This window comes from Gopherus flavomarginatus, chromosome 2 (assembly GCF_025201925.1).
Source record: "Gopherus flavomarginatus isolate rGopFla2 chromosome 2, rGopFla2.mat.asm, whole genome shotgun sequence".
Lineage (NCBI taxonomy): Eukaryota > Metazoa > Chordata > Testudines > Testudinidae > Gopherus > Gopherus flavomarginatus.
Genome location: NC_066618.1, coordinates 92,055,015 through 92,075,731, shown reverse-complemented (window position 1 = coordinate 92,075,731; position 20,717 = coordinate 92,055,015). Strand labels below are relative to the sequence as shown.

The following is a 20,717-nucleotide window of genomic DNA, read 5'->3' as shown; positions in this document are numbered from 1 at the left end:
TTGTAGGTTCTTAAAAAAAAAAAAAAAAAAAAAAAGTTGATTTATCTTGTTATGAAATACATTTAACGTGACCAGAAATATACAGAACTGTCCATTTGACAAGAATATAAAATACTACATATGTGAGATTTAGAAGCTGACATTGCTGAATGAATCTTAACTGCTGCATTCCCTGACTTTATTTTCACTGCAAATTTAAGGTTGCATTAATGCATATTGTCTTATTTTATAGTATAAGAAAAGTAGGAGTAACATACTACAGTTGAGTCAGCTTAAGTGAATATTTAAGGTCTTAATCCTACTCTCACTGAAGTTAATGGCAGAATTTCTATTGGTGTCAATAGAAGCAGGACTGGGCCCTAAAAGAACAACTTTTGATTGATTGTCATATGTGTGACAAGTTTCTACTGGAGAAATTAAAATCATAAGACATGAATATTATGTAATACTCTAGGTATCTGGGAATTAACTGGCTTTTATATTTCAGTTGTTTGGATGGCTCTTTGGCAAAATTCAGCCCAAAACATTGGTCTTTGCTATTTTAGCAATAATGGCAATAGAGGGATCAGCAAACCTTCAGAATCAGTGGAACATCATGGGAGAATTTAGCAATTTGCCACAGGAAGAACTTTTAGAATGGATAAAATCTAGTACAAGACAAGGTAAACTATTTAGTTGTGTGTGATGATATCCTTATTTGAGCTGTAACTGAAGCAATTTTTAACAATAATCTGTCAAAATGCAGTCAGTCAGGAGCAGTTAAATCTTATTAGATGCTGGAATTGAATCAAGATTAAGCCAATTAAAATGCTAACTGCATTTTTCCAAATATTATTGTGCTATTACACGATATGGTTTTTGACACACATTAAATTAAACACATTTTTTAACTAACATATTTGGAATGCTGGGATATATTGCTTGTATTTCATTTGGCTTTAAGTGAGAATCCTCTGTTCTGCAAGTGGCAGACATGTATTCCACTCAGGTATGCACGTAGCCAGTGCACCAGAGCCAGAGAATTTTTCCTAGAGGTAACTGTAGGTGCTGCACTTGTGTCCTCTGGCCCCTTAGCTCCTTCTCAGGCTATTTAAAGGTGGTGCTCCCTGACCTCCATCAGTTCCTTCTCACCATGCATGGCTAGAGTTGGAGCAATCAGTGTGATAGTTTACTTCAAGCTTCTTTATCTCACTCTTTCTGGGGTTTTATTGTTGATATCCAGCTCCAATCAGTCAGTATCTCACTGCATGGATGCCGCGTGGTTAGATCAGGAGGAGCACTGTTCCACAGCTGTTCAACAGGTTCAGCTTAGTAGTAGAAAGTCCTTTCAAATGCCATTGTAGCCAGATTCATGAAAGCGATCACTTGTCTCTCCATTGGTAAAGGAAGTGATTCGTCAATGGGACCTTAGCACTATATTGGTTGCCCTCATGGGTTTTCCATTTGAGCCCCAGGCAACTTGTTTTTTGTCTTTTCTATGCCAAAAGACAGTGTTTCATGTGACCATGACTACTTCAACGAGGTCCCAAGTGATATCAGTTGCATTTCTCGGTGATATTTTAATACTGGACCTTTGCAGAGCTGCTGTTTGGTCTTCCATCCATAACTTTAAAAAACATCACATACTATGCAAATTTGGGGAAGGCAGTCTTGCAGTTGCTCTCAGAATAGACTGTGAGCCACATGTCCTGATACTGCTTGTCAGTCACCTAAGTGAAATACACGTCTACACCCACTCAAAGAAAGGACAGTTATTTTACATATACTGTTAATCATAATTTAATCATAGATTATTAGGATTGGAAGGGACCTCCAGAGATCATCTAGTCCAACCCCCTGCTCAAAGCAGGACCAATCCCCAAGTGACCTTCTCAAGGATTGAACTCTGTTCTTTGAGATGTGGGTGCAGACATGTATTTTATGACACACCTTCTGGTCCCTCTACACAGAAGTCTCAATTCTTGATGTTTGGTGTGAAGGGACTGAGAGGGAGGTTGGGGCCGCACTGCCCTTAAATAGCTTAGGGAGGGACTAAGGAGCTAGAGGATGTGTATGTCGCGTCTATGGGTACTGCTAGGCAAAGTTCTCTGGCTTATTGTACTGGGTGCATGTCTGTACCAACATCTCAAAGAACAACAGTTACAGTACAAGTTAGTAACCATCTTGTATGCTTTTTTTCTTGAAGACAATCACATTTTGGCTAAAATCTTGGTATAATTCTATTCAGAAGAAAAAGATTCCCAAAGGAAAGTTCAATGTTTGTCTCAAAAGTTTCTCCTGAAATATGAACACTTTTTAAATGCTTGTGTTCTTAAGTGCAACAGCATTCATGTACTTGGGTGCTTGTCATCCCAAATAAATAGTTAGTTTTGAAAATCGTTGGCCTTTGTCTTTTGAGCATCTCTTCACAGGCTATTTGAACCAAGCTTTCAGAGCAATTACATTTAAGGATTTTTTTTTTAAGTGCAACATTCTCTCCTTCCTTACATTTATTCTGTTGAATTATCTAGAGCTATGCTGGTTTGGCTATCTGAAACTGAAAATCTTTTCTCCCCTTTTTTGTTATCCTTACTTTAAATAAGTCTTTCATTATATATTTCAGATGCTGTTTTTGCAGGAGCAATGCCTACAATGGCAAGTGTCAAGTTGTCTGCCCTTCGACCTATTGTAAATCATCCCCATTATGAAGATGCAGGGCTGAGGTAAATTTCGAAGTTCAGTTTTATTCCTCTAACTATTTTAGCCTTGTGATGTACAATAGTAATGATCATCATGTTGTCTAGTACAATTTTTTTTAAATCCATGAAGTTCTAGACCATATTTTTATTTGAGTAATCAACATTGTTTTAAAATAGTCATCAACAAGTTGAAGGACAATAGTCCATTGTGGGATAGAAGTAGTAGAGACACAGTAATGGTTCAGACTTAAGGCTGGTCTACACTAAAAAGTTAGGTCGACTCAGCTTTGTCGGTCAGGGGCATGAAAAGTCCACACCACCATGTTGCGTAGTTAAACCAACCTAGCCCCTGGTGTAGACAGCTCTAGATCAACAGAAGAATTCTTCTGTTGACTGAGTTACTGCCTGTTGGGAAGGTGGATTACCTACACCACTGGGAGAAGCCCACCCGTCAGCATAGGTCGTCAATACACTGAAGTGCTACAGTAATGCAGTTGCAGTTGTGCCACTGTAGCATTAAAGTTTAAATGTAGCTTTAGTAATAAAAAATATTGTGTAATTATGAAGTCTGAAGCAACATCCTGCTACTAAATCTACCTCTTGTTGCTCTGTTTTCCCATGGCCCAGTGAACAGACCAGTTCTCAAGACTGCAGCTTTATTGACTTAAATATTACTGTAAACAAGGGTTCTTCTTCGAGTGATTGCTCACATCCATTCCAGTTAGGTGTGCGCGCCGCGCGTGCACGTTCGTCGGAAACTTTTTACCCTAGCAACTCCAGTGGGCCGGCAGGTCGCCCCCTGGAGTGGCGCCGCCATGGCGCTCGATATATACCCCTGCCGGCCCACCCGCTCCTCAGTTCCTTCTTACCGCCGTGTCGGTCGTTGGAACTGTGGAGCGCGGCATAGCTGTCCTCCACGTCCCTAGCTCTCCTTGTTAACTACCGTTATTGTTACAGTTGTTAGTAGATCGTTAAGTATAGTTACTTAATTAATTAGGTGTAAATAGTATTGTATATAGTTGTTCGCCGGTCTGGGCTGTAGCCCTTCCCGGCACCCGGCACCGGGCTCATGCCTGGTTCGCCGGGCTTTAAGCAGTGTGCGGCCTGTAAAAAGCCTATGCCCACCAGCGACCCCCACGACGCGTGTCTGAAGTGCCTGGGGGAATCGCACAGGTCAGACAAGTGCCGCATCTGCAAGGCTTTTAAGCCCAGGACTAAGAAAGAGAGAGACCAGAGACTCACGACTCTCCTCATGGAGGCGGCACTTGACCCTGCAGCTTCACAGGCCGTGATCTCGGCGCCGGCACCGGATCGCACCGGCACCGGGAAGACTCCCCGGCACCGACTTTCCCCGGCACCGGGTGCAGAGGCGAGACCGTCAACGTCTGCTACTCCAGCCAGGCAGACCCGATTGGAGCGCCCGGCATCGACATCGGCCGCGGCACTACCGGCACCGTCGACTCCGGGCCCGGTGGGTCCGTTGAGTCCAGTGCCGCCAAGCTCCCCCATAAGATCTGGGGTTGAGCTATTGGTCCCATCCACACCGGAGACCTTCGCCTCGGCACGGGACCTTATTGCCCTAACTGAGTCTACTCAGCTGCCACCCCCGGTACCTCCGGTGCGGGTCGCATCTAGAGGCAAACCCATGATGACGGCACCGTCTCGGGACTCGCGCTCGCGATCCAGGTCCCGCCGCCGCTCGCAGTCCCGGCACCGCTCCCCTCGGCGGTACCGGTCGCACTCGCGGCACCGATCGACCTCCAGACGGTCGCAGTCCGACTCCAGCCGTCGATACCGGCACCGTGACTCGAGGAGCCGGTCTCGCCGTCACTCGCCGCGCCGGTCGACCTCCCAGCACCGAGCTGGTGGCAGGTCCCGGTCCCGGTTGACCTCCCGGCACCGCGTCGGTGGCAGGTCCCGGTCCCGATCCCGGCACCGAAGCAGCGACTGGTACCGGTCCAGATCCCGGCACCGAGGCAGAACCCGGTCCCGATCCCGGCGCCGCTATGACTCCCGGTACCGATCCCCGGCACCGAGAAGATCTTCGGTGCCGACCCGCGCAGACCCTTACCAGCCGGGGTCGGCCCCGCCATGGCCTTCTAGGCAGCTGTCGGTGTCTTCCCAAGCAGACAGCGTGTATGCGCTGGGCACCGACAGGCAGGCGGCATTATTTCAAGACCCTCCGCAACAGGACCAAGGTCCGCAGCAGTGGGGGGTTTGGACCCCCTGGGCATACCATCAAGCCCAGGGCCCCCAACAGCTTCCTGCTAGGCCTGCAACGACGGAGCACAGGGTGCCGGAGGCTTCGTTGTCTCGCCCCCCTCCCTCCCCGGATGGAGAGGAAGGATCCAAGCAGCAAGACCCCGCTCTTGCTCCTGAGACAGAGGCGAGGGCTGAGGGAGACCCCCCACTGGACACTTTCTTGCCGGGGGTCTCCTCATCCTCCTCCCCTGATGAAGCGGTGGCTGGCACCTCCTCCAGTAGCCCTCCTCCGCTGGATCTCAGGGCGCACCAAGACCTCCTTAGGCGAGTAGCCCAGAATCTGAGCCTGCAAGCCGAGGAGGTCTCTGAGATCGAGGACCCTATCGTCACCATCCGCTCATCTGATGCTCCCACCAGGGTCGCCCTACCCTTCATTAGGACGATCCAGGCCAACGCCAATACAATCTGGCAGTCACCGGCCTCCATCCCCCCTATGGCAAGGGGCGTCGAGAGGAAGTACATGGCCCCCTCCAAGGGCTATGAGTACCTCCACGTACACCCGACACCGTGTTCCCTGGTGGTACAGTCGGTGAACGAGAGGGAGCGTCATGGGCAGGAAGCTCCAGCCCCCAAATCCAAGGAGGCCAGACGTATGGACCTCCTTGGCCGCAAGGTCTACTCAGCTGGGGCCCTTCAGCTCAGGGTTTCAAACCAACAAGCCCTGCTCAGCAGATACGCCTTTAATTTGTGGGTGGCAGCGGACAAATTCAAAGAGCTGCTGCCACAGGAGGCCCGCCAAGAATTTGCGGCCATTCTGGACGAGGGCAAGAAGGTTGCACGAACCTCGTTGCAAGCTTCTTTGGACGCTGCAGACTCGGCTGCCCGCACCCTCGCCTCGGGAGTAACGATGCGCCGTATCTCCTGGCTTCAGGTCTCTGGCCTTCCACCGGAGCTCCAATATACCATCCAGGACCTCCTATTCGAAGGCCAGGGCCTGTTTTCGGAAAAGACAGACCCCAGACTTAAGAGTCTCAAAGACAATCGGGTCATTATGCGCTCCCTAGGGATGCACACGCCGGGAACACAGCGCAGACCCTTCCGGCCACAGCAGCAACAGCAGCGCAGGCCATACCCCCAGTTCCGCCAACGGCAGGACCTCAATAGGCGCCGTGGCAGGAATGGAAGGCGTAGGCATTCGGGGAACCGGGGGGGCAGAATCAAAGCTCCTCCAAGCCCCCGCCTGGACCCAAGCCTTCGTTTTGAAGGTGCGCCCGAGGGTGCAGTAACAGTTTCCCCCACGGATCCTTCCCCCCCGTTTTCCAACCGCCTTTCGTTTTTCCTCCCGGCGTGGACCCAAATAACATCGGACCGCTGGGTCTTGCGCACGGTGCAGACGGGCTACCGCCTGCAGTTTATATCGTTTCCTCCTTCCCGCCCCCCTTCCTCGTCCCTCTTCAGGGACCCCTCTCACGAGCAATTCCTTCGACAGGAGGTACAGACGCTCCTCAACAAAGGAGCTATAGAGGCGGTTCCGAAAAACGAGAAAGGCAAGGGGTTTTGTTCCCGCTACTTTCTGATCCCCAAGGCCAAGGGAGGCCTCAGGCCTATCCTCGACCTGTGAGAGCTCAACAAATACCTAGTGAAGTTGAAGTTCCGCATGGTATCCCTGGGGACCATTATCCCATCCCTGGATCCGGGAGACTGATACGCCGCCCTCGACATGCAGGACGCTTATTTTCACATTGCCATTTGGCCACACCACAGACGTTTCCTTCGATTCGTGGTGGGCCGCCTTCACTACCAATTTGCAGTCCTCCCATTTGGCCTCTATACGGCCCCGAGGGTATTTACAAAATGCATGGCAGTCGTTGTGGCACATCTTCGGCGCAGTCGTATCCACGTGTTCCCTTACCTAGACGATTGGTTAATTCGGGGCACGTCGGAACTACAGGTTTGCAGCCACGTCCGCAGGATCACCGGCCTGTTTGCTACCTTGGGCCTCATGATCAACATAGACAAGTCCACCCTGCTCCCCACGCGGAGGGTGGAGTTCATTGGGGCCGTCCTGGACTCCACCGTGGCCAGGGCCCTTCTGCTGTTGCCAAGGTTCCAGGCGTTGTCGGCGATCGTTCAGCGATTGCGGGCAGCCCCCTTGACATCAATACGGACATGTCTAACCCTGTTAGGCCACATGGCAGCATGCACATTTGTGACCGGTTACGCTCGGCTCCGCATGAGACCCCTCCAGCTGTGGCTCATTGCTCATTACCGGCCGGCAAGGCAACCGCTAGACATGCTGATCACAATCCCCCAGGGGGTGTTAGATTCTCTCGGCTGGTGGCTAGACCAGTCCGTAGTGTGTGCGGGACTCCCTTTCCACCCACCTCAGCCTTCGGTGTCCCTAACAACGGATGCCTCAGATCTTGGCTGGGGGGCCCACCTGGGAACCCTGAGAACACAGGGCCTGTGGTCCCCGCAGGAGGTGAAGCTGCACATCAACATGCGGGAGCTGAGAGCGGTCCGCCTTGCTTGTCAAACGTTCTGTCACCAGCTTTGAGGTCGTTGTGTCGCGGTGTTTACCGACAACACGACAACCATGTACTATATCAACAAGCAGGGCGGCACCAGATCCTCTCCCCTGTGTCACGAGGCGATGCGACTCTGGGACTTTTGTGTAGCCCACTCCATTCACCTCACGGCTTCCTTCCTCCCCGGAGTACGGAACACGCTGGCGGATCGCCTGAGCAGATCCTTCCTATCACACGAGTGGTCCCTTCGCCCGGACGTCGCCCTCTCAATCTTCCAGAGGTGGGGTTATCCCCGTGTGGACCTCTTCGCGTCCGGGGGGAACAAGAAGTGCCAGGCGTTCTGCTCCTTTCAGGGCAGGGAGCCCGGGTCTATAGCGGATGCCTTCCTTATTCCGTGGACGACCCACTTGTACTACGCGTTTCCCCCGTTCCCACTGGTCCACAGGGTCCTTCTGAAGGTGCGCAGGGACAGGGCTCGCGTGATCATGGTAGCCCCGGCGTGGCCCAGGCAACATTGGTACCCCATGCTGCTGGACCTGGCCAAAGCCGACCCAGTTCCCCTGCCCCTTCACCCGGACCTGATTACCCAGGAACACGGGACTCTCTGTCACCCGGACCTGCAGTCGCTGCACCTAGCGGCGTGGTTCCTGCGTGGCTGACTGGTTCTGAACTGCGCTGCTCCACCCCGGTACGGGAGGTACTTTTGGGCAGCAGGAAGCCTTCCACTAGAGCGACATACTCGGCCAAGTGGAAGCGTTTCTCCTGTTGGTGTGTGGAGAAAGGTCTCCGCCCTTTGGAAGTTTCGGTGGCCAATATCTTAGACTATGTTTGGTCCCTCAAACAACAGGGCCTGGCGATATCATCTTTGCGGGTCCACCTGGCAGCTATCTCCACCTTTCACCCGGGTGGGGATGGCCGCTCCGTTTTTTCTCACCCGACGGTGACTAGATTCCTAAAAGGGCTGGAACGTTTGTACCCTAACGTCCGACTCCCTGCTCCAACCTGGGATCTTAACCTGGTGTTGTCTCGGCTCATGGGGCCCCCCTTTGAGCCGTTAGCTACTTGCTCCCTACTCTATCTCTCTTGGAAGACTGCCTTTCACCTCAGCTATCACCTCAGCTAGGCGGGTGTCGGAACTCCGGGCTCTCGTGGTAGACCCCCCGTATACAGTCTTCCACAAAGGTAAGGTGCAGCTGAGGCCACACCCTGCCTTTCTCCCCAAGGTGGTCTCGACCTTCCACATCAACCAAGAGATATTCCTCCCGGTTTTTTTCCCGAAGCCTCACTCTTCAGGCAGGGAGCAACAGCTCCACTCGCTTGATGTCCGTAGGGCCCTCGCGTTCTATGTAGAGAGGACCAAACCGTTCCGCAAATCCCCCCAACTTTTCGTGGCAGTAGCAGACCGCATGAAGGGGCTTCCTATCTCCTCGCAGAGATTATCCTCATGGGTAACGTCCTGTATCAGGACCTGCTATGAGCTGGCCCACGTTCCTACGGGCCGTGTGACTGCGCATTCTACCAGGGCGCAGGCGTTGTCGCTGGCTTTCCTTGCCCGTGTGCCCATCCAGGAAATCTGTCGGGCAGCGACCTGGTCATCGGTCCACACCTTCGCGTCCCACTACGCCCTGGTCCAGCAGTCAAGAGAGGATGCGGCCTTCGGATCTGCAGTGCTCCATGCCGCGACTTCTTACTCCGACCCCACCGCCTAGGTATGGCTTGGGATTCACCTAACTGGAATGGATGTGAGCAATCACTCGAAGAAGAAAAGACGGTTACTCACCTTTGTAACTGTTGTTCTTCGAGATGTGTTGCTCACATCCATTCCACACCCGCCCTCCTTCCCCACTGTCGGAGTAGCCAGCAAGAAGGAACTGAGGAGCGGGTGGGCCGGCAGGGGTATATATCGAGCGCCATGGCGGCGCCACTCCAGGGGGCGACCTGCCGGCCCACTGGAGTTGCTAGGGTAAAAAGTTTCCGACGAACGTGCACGCGCGGCGCGCACACCTAACTGGAATGGATTTGAGCAACACATCTCGAAGAACAACAGTTACAAAGGTGAGTAACCGTCTTTTGTGTTTTCTTGATGTATTAAATCATATTATTTAAATGTTGATTATTAAGTTAGGAACTTCTTTTATTAAGACTGATTGAAATTCAAATTTTGCACAGACTTTTTTGGTCAGTTCATTCATATGACATTTGATGGCTTAATTTGTTTTCCTTGCAATTTTCAGAACCTAAACTTTTTGTGTAAATTGACTTCTGAAATTCATTTATTTAAAAAGTTTAATATCTTGCATCTTATCCTCAAGTATCATTGCAACAGTCTTTGGCAACTCGAGTTTGTGGAAAGAGGATAGGGGAAGGGGAGCACACAGATATTGCCACATGTTTATCGTATGTTTGTGTTCAGATGTAAGACCCAACTACGATCATGTTGCTCTCTGTCTCCAGACAATCCCCTTCAACTGTACTTGGTATCAGAGCCGTAATATTTTGGGACAAGTCTGCAAAACAGCTATTAGCCTTACTTCCCCACCCTACAGTCATATCAGCACAACACTGACAGGGTTTTGTGGAGAATATTCTAAATGATTCACTGCGTGTCTTCGGACTTTCACTAACCTTCTCTTTTAAGGACAAATAGAATTCTGTTAAGGTTATAATATGGTTATGTACATTACTCCAGTGCATTGACAGTAGATCATAATGCCAGGCTTTCCTTTTTGGTGATTCTGCTCACCCTTTCTTGTCTTTAAACTAAAGTCATGTTCTGTTCAGTCTAGTGGGAAATGGAAAGAAAAAGTTCTGTCTCAAAGTCTCTTTTTACAAATCTAAGGAAGCTCACTTTCCTGGGAGGGCAAACAGAGGTCCACCCAGGACATTCATCTTGTTTCTCATTAAACCAGAAGAAACGTAACCTACTTCAGTCAAAATCTGTGGAATGAATCTGAATGAAGTTAGAACAAAATGGCTGGAACTGAATCATCTAAAATATAAATGTGTCCTAAAGGCCAATTCAGTAGAAAGTTGTTGCTTCTCTCCCACAAGTGATACACAGTCGGAATGAAATAAGCTGCAGTGTTTCCTGGTGCCATGCCTAAAATAGGAGGGCAAATAACTTAAATGTTAAACTTATATTTATGTTAGAGTACTTGGGTTTATTACATGCTTTTCTTACAAAACGGTCTGCCTTTTTTATACAACCCCCCTCATTATAGTATCTCAGGGTATATCTGCACTATGGGATTATTCTGATTGGAAACAGATTGTGTAAAGTCGAGTGCACGCGGCCACACTAAGCACATTAATTCGGCGGTGTGCATCCATGTACTGAGGCTAGAGTTGATTTCCGGAGTGTTGCACTCCCATAGCTATCCCATAGTTCCCGCAGTTTCCCCTGCCCATTGGAATTCTGGGTTGAGATCCCAATGCATGATGGGGCAAAAACAGTGTCGTGTGTGATTCTGGGTAAATGTCGTCAGTCAATCCTCCCTCCGTGAAAGCAACGGCAGACAATCATTTCGCACTCTTTTCCCTGGATTGCCCTGGCAGACGCCATAGCACAGCAACCATGGAGCCCGTTTAGCCTTTTTTCACTGTCACTGTATGTCTACTGGATGCTGCTGACAGACGCGGTATTGCAGTGCTACACAGCAGCATTCATTTGCCTTTGCAAGTTAGCAGAGACGGTTACCAGTCCTGTTGTAGCATCTGCTGCTGTCGTGGGCGCTTCTGGCTGGCCTTAGTGAGGTCAGCCAGGGGCGCATGGACAGAAATGGGAATGACTCCCCAGGTCATTCCCTTCTTTACATTTTGTCTAAAGGTAGAGTCAGTCCTGCCTAGAATATCGGGCAAGTCTACTAAAGAACCAGAGAGCACAGCCGTTCTGGGTCAGAACCCCAGACATCCCGCAGAAATGATGAGCTGCATGCCATTCACGGGGGGGGGGGGGTGCCCCTGCAACAACCCCACCCGTTGCTTCCCTCCTCCCATACCCCTCCTGGGCTACCGTGGCAGTTATCCCCCCATTTGTGTGATGAAGTAATATACAATACATGAATAAGAAACACTGACTTTTTTGAGATAGAACGAGGTGGAGCACAGCCTCCAGCTGCTATGATAGTCCAGGCAGAACTGAATCTCCAGGAGACAAAGCTTAAAGAAGGGAATGACCTAGGTGCCCCTGGCTGACCTCACCGAGGCCAGCCAGGAGCACTCACGGGACAGTGAGGCCGGCTACCAAGCATATTGCACCTTCTGCCATCAGGAAGGAAAGGGGAGGGGATGCTGCTGTTCAGCACTGCAGCACTGCATCTACCAGCAGCATGCAGTAGACATACGGTGACGTTGAAAAAAGGCGAGAAACAATTTTTTTTTCCTTTTATTTCACGAGGAGAGGAGGAGATTGATGACATATACCCTGAACCACCCGCGACAATGTTTTTGACCCTTCAGGCATTGGGAGCTTAGCCAAGAATGCAAATGGTTTTTGGAGATTGCGGGAACTGTGGGATAGCTGGAGTCCTCAGTCCCCCCTCCCTCCCTCCATGAGCGTCCATTTGATTCTTTGGCTTTCCGTTAGCTTGTCACGCAGCGCTGTGTTGAGTCCCTGCTGTGGCCTCTGTCTATCATAGTCTTGGAGATTTTTTCAAATGTTTTGGCATTTCATCTTTTGGAACTGAGTTCTGATAGAACAGATTCATCTCCCCATACAGAGATCAGATTCAGTATCTCCCGTACGGGCCATGCTGGAGCTCTTTTTTGATTCTGGGACTGCATGGTCACCCGTGCTGATCGACACTCCATGCTGGGCAAACAGGAAATGAAATTCAAAAATTTGCGGGGCTTTTCCTGTCTACCTGGCCAGTACATCAGAGTTCAGATTGCTGTCCAGAGCAGTCACAATGGTGCACTGTGGGATAGTGCCCGGAGGCCAATACCGTCGAATTGCGGCCACACTAACTCTAATCCGAAATGGCAATACCGATTTCAGTGCTACTCCCCTCGTCGGGGAGGATTACAGATACCGGTATTAAGAGCCCTTTATATCGATATAAAGGGCTTCGTTGCATGGACAGGTGAAAGGTTAATGCGATTTAACGCTGCTAAATTCAATATAAACTCGTAGTGTAGACCAGGCCCCAGTCTGGCTATTTTATCCATCCTAAATAATTTGGTTCTCCCCACCCTTCCATCTGATTTGCTAACAACTTTTATGGATTTTTTTTCTTTTCAAAGGGCCAGAACTAAAATAGTGTATTCCATGTATAGTCGAAAACCAGCAAAAGAAGTGAAAAAAGAATTGTTAAAACTAGGAGTGAATTATTACATCTTAGAAGAGTCGTGGTGCATAAGAAGAACTAAGTGAGTATTAGTATTCAGCATCAATATTCTGTCCAAAGTATAGCTGAGGATATACTGGATCTTGTCTTTGGATTGTGGAGGTTGATGGAAGAATTATAGTAACCCTTCATTAGAACTTGCAGATTTATTTCACGTTTAGCACAAGTTCTTAAACTATGAATTGCATTAATACAGATAGAGCCAGGCTCTCTATCTACACAAACAGATTTGAGATGTGTGAATAGAAAAACGGACTTTACAACTCTGAGAACTTTCACAGTCACTGAGCCTCTTTACGTTGAGCTATGTTGTTCAAACACCCACAGGTACATGAACATTAGATATTAGCTAATTTGTGTTAGATGTGTTGTTTGAATTTACATTTATCCTTAACCATAATTAAGTACGAGAAACAAATTTGGGCCCAGATCCTTCAAATACACATGTAACTCTACACACAGTAGTTCTATTGACTGTATTAATATGTGTAAAGTTAAGCTTCTGTGTGAACATTTTAGGATTATAACCTTAAACCTAATTGTAGAACACAATTAAAGTTAATGCAGAGCAAGCAGATCACTATGCTATGAAGGCAGTTGCAGATGTGTTTGTATGATGAAGTCCAAAGGTGTTGAATTTTTTCTGCAATTTTTTTCCTGGAAATGAAATAGATGTTACAAAACCCAAACAAGATTTTTTTGACTATATATATATTTTTTATCTTGTAATATAATTTTCTTCTTTGGATGCTTGCTCATGTCAATTCCATTCTAGATATGTGCATGGTCATCTGAGATTTTTGCCTTAGTGGTATCCGGAGGGTCAGCTGTGGCACCCTCTTGAGTGCCGCCAGCCCTATGCCCTCTCAGTTCTTCTTACCTCTCATGGTGGTTAGTCAGAGTGTCTTTTCCTTGCGTAGCAAGAGCTATCTGTTTAGTTTCTACTGTCTTCAAGCCTTAGAGCCTTGTAAACAGTTTGTTCATAGTTGTTAGTGTTTAAGTGGTCGTTAAGTAGCATAGTTAGAAGTTAGAGTCCCAACACAGACTTCGCTCCAGGTGGAGCATGCCCCGGTCTCCAGGTTTTACGCCCTGCTCTGACTGCAACAGGCTTATGCCTGTTAGTGACCCTCATAGCAGCCGCCTGGGGGAATTGCATGTGAAAGACAAGTGTTGCATCTGTAAGAACTTTCAACCAAGGACCCAGAAAGAGCGTGACATTCATTTGAGGGCCTTATGGAAACTGCTCTCCACCCGGCTTCCAGGCCTTCCCAGCCAGACTCTACCCCTAGCACTTCGGCCTTGGTGCGTAATGTACCCTTGGCACCACTCTCCAGAACTGGTGCCCAAAAAGAAGTCCAAGAAAGACGGCTCCCCAGTACCAAACAAGAAGGGCCCTGGGGTATCAAGCAAAGGACCCAGTTCGGGCAGCACTAGAGCCACATGGATGTGCCTCCCTAATGGGGGCCCCATGCCCCCCAACAGATCCACTACCAACTCCTGGGAGCGGTTGGGGACGCAGGCTTATGGCGGCGTTGACACCTTCCAAGGCTTTCCCGGTGTGCAGAGGCCTCTACCAGTGTCGCCAGTGCCATGTGTGTCTCAGGAAGCAGTAAAGGCTCTCTACAAGGTCAAGCCAGCCGTCAAGCCCCGTCAGAGGGCAAATGAGCATCGCCGCTCCCCAGAACCAAGATAACGCTCTCCGTCTCTGCGCCACAGATCTCCGGCTTCACAACCCAGGTCCTCCGCGGATTGCCTTAGATCACCTGCACCGTGATTGCGGTCTTTTCCCTCTCAACGCAGATCGCCTAGGGGGAGGCGCCTGTCCCCTTCCCGCTGGTCATCTTCTCGGCATAGATTCCCCCCCCCCCCCCCCGCAGCTTGGGAACGGTCTCTGTCGCGGTACCAGTCCTCCCACCCCCGGTCCTCCTATTCAAAATGCCGGTCTCCAGTGGCAATGGTTAGCCACCAGATGCAGACATCGACAGCCCCACTGTGATCACCAGAGGGGGATTCCTCTGGCACAGAGGGAATTCAGCCCCTTGCCAAGGCATCACTGGCACAGTTGGGCACCTGAGGCTGCATCAATCTCAGCGATGCCATCTTGGCAACACAGCCAGTGGCCAGGACAGTGGCCCTACTGGAGTGCGTGGGGCATGCCTGTGATGCCTGTGCCCCCTTCTCACCATTCATTGGCTGTCTCCTCAGAGCAACAGCTGGCAGCACCAGGCTCAGTGCGCAAAGTGCACTTAGAGGTCGGGATAGAGGAGTGAGTGTCCACCCCAAAACCCTCTTCCCCTCGGGGTATGATGCCCCAGTGCCTCCCCCAATGGTCTAGTCATTATCCCCATTCCCGAATGAGGTGGAGGGGGGGCTTGAGTGCCAGCCTGCCAAATGACTTCAAAGAGCACCAGGCCCTGCTTCAACGGGTGGCCAAAATCTTGGGCCTGGAGGTAGAGGAGATGACTAAACAGGCAGACATCCTGTTCAGTATGCTCTCGGCATCTAGCCCTGCCCTTATTGCACTACCAGTGCACAATGGGATCATAAAAAAACCTAAGGTCCCCTGGCAAACCTTATCGTCCATCCCTCCCACCTCCAAGAGGGCTGAGAAAAAGTACTTTATGCCAGCCATCGGGTTCGAGTACTTATATACCCACCTGCCTCCAGGCTTGCTGGTTGTTTCAGCAGCTAACGAGAAGGACAAACGGGCACACCAGTTTGACCCCAAAAATAGAGGCCCAGAGGCTAGAGCTTTTTGGAAGGAAAATTTATTCAATGGCCAGACTTGTTCCGGTTGGTGAACCACCAGACTCTTTTCAGCAGAAACAATTTCAACTTATGGGAGACTCTCCATAAGCTCAAGGAGTCCCTGCCCCAGCACTTGGCCCAGGAGTTTGGTACCCTGGTGGAGGAGGGTCCAGCAGCAAGGTGCTCCCTTCAAATGGTGTGGAATGTGGCCAATTCAGCGGCTAGGGTGTTTGCATCGATGGTGGTCGTGAGGCGCAGCTTCTGGCTTCAGACCGCTGGCCCATCCTAGGAAATGCAGGCCTCAGTTCATGATCTCCCATTTGATGGGAATGGTCTCTTTGTGGAGCAGACCGATGCAAGGCTGCATGGGCCACCCTTCACTCGCTGTGTCTGCGTACGCCACAATTGGCGAAGAAGCAGTTTCGGCCATCACCGCTGCCAAGGCCTTGGCGGCCTCAACAGGAATCTGCAAGGAGAAGGGATAGAAACATGAGCTTTAGTCGTCACCGCCTTTCCTCCTCCTGCTCACTCAAGCAACCCAGCTCGGCAAAGCATCCTGGGGGCCAGAAGTTCTCATTTTGAAGATGCGCTCGAGAGTGACATCCCTGTTAACTCCCTGGATCCACATCATTCTTTCCTCAATTGTCTTCATCCCTACCATTCGTCCTGGTCATGGATCACCTCGAACCACTAGGTGCTAGAGATAGTATCTCCAGGCTACACGCTGCAATTCTTGGCTGTCCCTCCCTCCCACCCCACCCATTCCCCGTCCCTCTTCAGGGACCTGTCTCACAAGCAATTCCTTGTTCAAGAGGTCAAGAACATCCTGCACCTGGGGGCGGTGGAGAAGGTCCTTTGGGACATAAAAGGAAAAGGTTTCTACTCCCTCTACTTCCTAATCCTGAAAGCAAAATGGGACCTGACTTATTCTGGACCTGCGACGCCTCAACAAGTCAAGGGAGCTCAGAGCGGTTTGCCTGACCTGTCAGGCTTTCTTGCCTCACCTGAAGGCAAGGTGGTGCAGGTCCGGATGAACAATACTGCTGCGATGCATTACATCAACATTTACAGCGGAGCCATGTTGTTGGCCCTTTGCCAAGAAGCTCTCCACCACTGGAACTTCTGTGCGCAGCATGCTATTCATCTGATAGCCATGCATCCGCCCAGGACCAGGAACGTGTTAGCAGATCACCTCGGCAGGACCTTCTCATCTTGCCAAGAGTGGTTTCTCCAGCTGGAGGAGGTCCATATGATCTTCTGGGGAATTCCCAGGTGGACTTGTTCCTGTCCTGTCAGAACAGGAAATGCCACGTGTTCTGTTCAATCTGGGGTATGGACAGGGGCTCCCTGTCAGATGCCTTTCTGCTCCCATGGTCAGGAGCCCTGATGTATACGCCTTCCCACCAGTGCTGTTGATCCACAGTCCTTGTGAAGATGAAACAGGACAAGGTAAAGGTTATCCTGATAGCCCCCACGTGGTCTCAATAGAACTGGTTTGGCATGCTGCTGAATCTTTCGGTAGCCGTCCCACTGCAGCTACCTCTCTGGCTGGACCTGCTGTCTCAGAAACATGGAAGTCTTCTTCACTCAAACCTGGTGGCATTGCACTTGACTGCATGGCTGAATGCGGAAGAACGGGAATGCTTGGCCCGGATTCAACGGGTCTTGTTGGGTAGCAGAAAACCGTCCACCAGAGCAACTTACCTGGCCAAGTGGAAAAGGTTCATGTGCTGGGCCTTGTAATGATGTATCCAGGCCTCTCTGGATTATCTGCCGCACCTCAAACTACAAAGATTGTCCCTGTCATCTATCAGGGTCCACCTGGCCGCTGTTTCAGCCTTCCACCCTCTGCTTCAGGGCAGGTCGGTCTTCGTTCAAAACATGATGGCCTAGTTTTTGAAAGCTCTGGAGCATCTCTACCCTCACGTCTGGGGTCCAGTCCCTCCTTGGGACTTGAACCTTGTGCTGTCACTGCTCATGGGGCCTCCCTTTGAGCCTCTGGTGGTGGCAGACAGGATGAAAAGTCATCCAGTGTCTGCTCAGAGGACTTCATTCTGGATCACAGCCTGTATCCGCTACTGCTATGAGCTAGCAAAAGTACTTGTGATGGCACACTCGACTAGAGTGCAAGTGTCATCAGCGGCCTTCCTGGCACAAGTGCCAATCCAAGAGATCTGTAGAGCCGCTACCTGGTCATCTGTCCATAAGTTCACGTCTCATTATGCACTTACCCATCAAGCTCGAGATGATGCTGGCTTTGGCAGAGGACTGTTGCAAGCTGCAAGACCAAGAACTCCGAGCCTACTTCCATGTATACTGCTTATGAGTCACCTTGAATGGAATCGACATGAGCAAGCACTCGAAGAAAAATGGTTACCTACCTTTCGTAACTGTTGTTCTTCTAGATGTGTTGCTCATGTCCATTCCATTACCCACCCCTCTGTTGGAGTTGCTGACAGGAAGGAACTGAGAGGGTATAGGGATGGCAGCACCAAATATACTGACATGTGAGCACGGCACTCTAGGGCGCCACAGCCAACCCTATGAACACTGCTAAGGGAATAATCACCGACCATGCACGTGGGTGCGCACACACCTAGAATCAAATGGACATGACCAACATATCTCAAAGAACAACAGTTATGAAAGGTAGGTAACCATTTTTTCACTTATTCTCCAATCTGATTTGTATTTCCAATGTAAAGACAAGTGAAAAAAACCTTTAAAGAAAACCTAAGTGCTTTCTATAATTCATCATAAAGAAGCAAGAGTTCTTTTTTCCCCTTTGTAGGTCAGTCATTTTTAACCCTTAGTTTATAAAACAAACTTGCCATATGTTTCTTTGATTACATTTCCTTACCTGTCCTTCTTTATTTTTGTTTACATATTCAAATATTTTCTAGGCCCGGTTGCAGTATGCCTGAAATTTGGGATGTGGAAGACCCTGCCAATGCTGGCAAAATTCCTTTATGTAACCTTATGAGTAAGGATCCCCGGCCATATTTCAACACAGTATTCCAGAACAGTGTTTACAGAATCTTGAAGGTTACAAGGGAATAACACTTCAGTGCAAAGAACTGTCAAACTTTTTCAACTTTTTAACTGGTAACCATATCAAAATTCTAAATCAGAAACACCTTTTATACTGAACTTAAAATGAGGAAATGTGTATTTTTAATTTTTTGTCATTTTAAAGAAATTCTGATTATAGAAGTACCTTAACCTGACAGTTTGGATTTCTATTTCAGGGTCAGTCTCTTAAGGTTTGCTATGCAAATGATTATATGTTTGCACACTCTCTTTAATAAATACTGATCCAAACAAAAGTTAAGTGGCTGTAGAAAGTAACAACAGTTCTCAAAACCAATCAAATTGTGAAACAATCCTGTCAGTCTGTCTTAGCAGGGCAAGATTCTTTAAACCATTGGTGCTAGTAATTATGAACTAATGGATGGCGCTGTAGCATCTAGCAGCAGACTTCTTAAATCACCATCACAGTATAATGATCACTCCCCGTATTCCTCTTTGGATAACATGATACTGATCACACATTTCTGAAGAAGTCACACAATTTCTTTAGCCATATCTGTGTGAAGGATAGTTTTAAGAGAAACTGAAGAAGAGTTGCTGATAGTTTTGGATCACTTTAAAAATGTCAGGCCTTAAGTTTGTCTTTTTAAATGGAAATAGTTTTTAAAAAATCTTGAAACTGCACACTTTAGATGATGTGCACTTTGCATGTGCTTGGAACCTTAACTTCAATATTAATTTTAAAAAATAATTAAACAAATACAACTGACCGGTAGCTTAGCCTCTGATTGCCCAAGGATTTTTAACATTCTAGTACATTCAAAACAACCAGACATGCACATATGAAGTTTAAGAAGGGAAAATACTTTATTCAGGCAAAATCTGTCATTTATTCTTGTTGTTATATAGCTTTAGTAAGGTAATAGAATAAGCTCTGCACTGCCTTAACAATGCTAGAGCTACATCTTAATTCTGTAGGCAATGCTGCATCTAGTTCATATCACATTTTCTTTCCTCATCTATTAAAGCCTGTTTAAAGATTCTGTTGTACATTGGACATCTAGCTTTATTTAACTAATCCTGGTTTTTAAAAATAGTTTTTAAAAGTATCCAAATAATACTGAAGAAAAACCTTGTAACAAAATCAACCTGACTGTACTATGATTATGGTCAAAAGTTTGTGTAAATTTAATCACTAAACCGAATGTTAAATATACTCTCCTTGAATTGTCTGACCATGTAGAGTGCAATTATCCTTCCTGCTTTGAAGTTTTTTCTTATTTCTCTCACCATAATGTGGCCCTGACATTGTGGATACAGGACTTAATTTCACAGGGGAATTCACTTCCCAGTATAGTAGAGCAAGGATGCCGTACAGACTATTAACAAACAAGATGTTATAAATTCGATATGTTACAGCCACTAGAAAACATCACAAGTAATGTAGATTTGTAACGTTTGAGACTATATAAATGTTAATTGTTCAATCAGCAGCCTAATGATATGACCGTGGTCTAGGTGGCTGTACTAGATATTCAGCCTTGACTGCATCTAGCAGTTATAGATGCTGTAGAAATAAACCTTTTACAGCTGTGACAGTAGTAATAAAATGTTGAAAATATGTGAACTGTGGAATAAAAGCTGATCAGTATTTTATGTATTTGATTTTTTTTAAAAAATTGCTTTATTGGGAGGGTGCAGATAAAGGGTTGAAAATACATATTAACTTTTTAACTTTTACAAAAATGTATTTTTGGTAACGTTTCTATAAGGAAACTGGATCACTAAAAAGGGCTTAGGAGAAGAGAATTTTTTAAAATATGTTGGCGTTTCAAGAAAGCAGTAAAAAGGATATCTTTCTATATAAACATTGTGACTAAATAGTGTTACAGCACAAAAAGTACTGTATTTTTATGGGGTTTATGCCAATTGTTCACATGTACTTGTATGTAGTTAAATAAAAAAATTCATGCAATGTGTTTTTGTATTTTTACTCACCATAAACGTCACATTTTATAGTATTTATTATAATCATGTCAGGTACAGGTATGACAGCTACATAGATTAATAGTCTTTGCCAAATGATATGGAACAAATCAGGAGTCTCTAACGCTTTAAAAAAATGCTTCCAACCTCCATTTTCCTTTCCTTACAAATGTCACTAGTAATGTAGGCACAAAACATAA

The 20,717-nt window shown here is 48.0% G+C and overlaps 1 protein-coding gene across 3 annotated transcripts in view; it reads left to right on the top strand.

The window, feature by feature from the left end:
• Positions 1–20,506, top strand: part of DPY19L1 (dpy-19 like C-mannosyltransferase 1) — a 113,899-nt gene extending 93,393 nt beyond the window's left edge. For all 3 annotated transcript variants that reach the window (XM_050937971.1, XM_050937972.1, XM_050937970.1), the window contains 4 exons: positions 488–662; positions 2,603–2,702; positions 12,650–12,775; positions 18,405–20,506. In XM_050937971.1, the coding sequence (XP_050793928.1) occupies positions 488–662; positions 2,603–2,702; positions 12,650–12,775; positions 18,405–18,561 (558 nt within the window). In that variant the 3' untranslated portion in view covers positions 18,562–20,506. The remainder of the gene's footprint in view (positions 1–487; positions 663–2,602; positions 2,703–12,649; positions 12,776–18,404) is intronic.
• Positions 20,507–20,717: the final 211 nt, after the last annotated feature.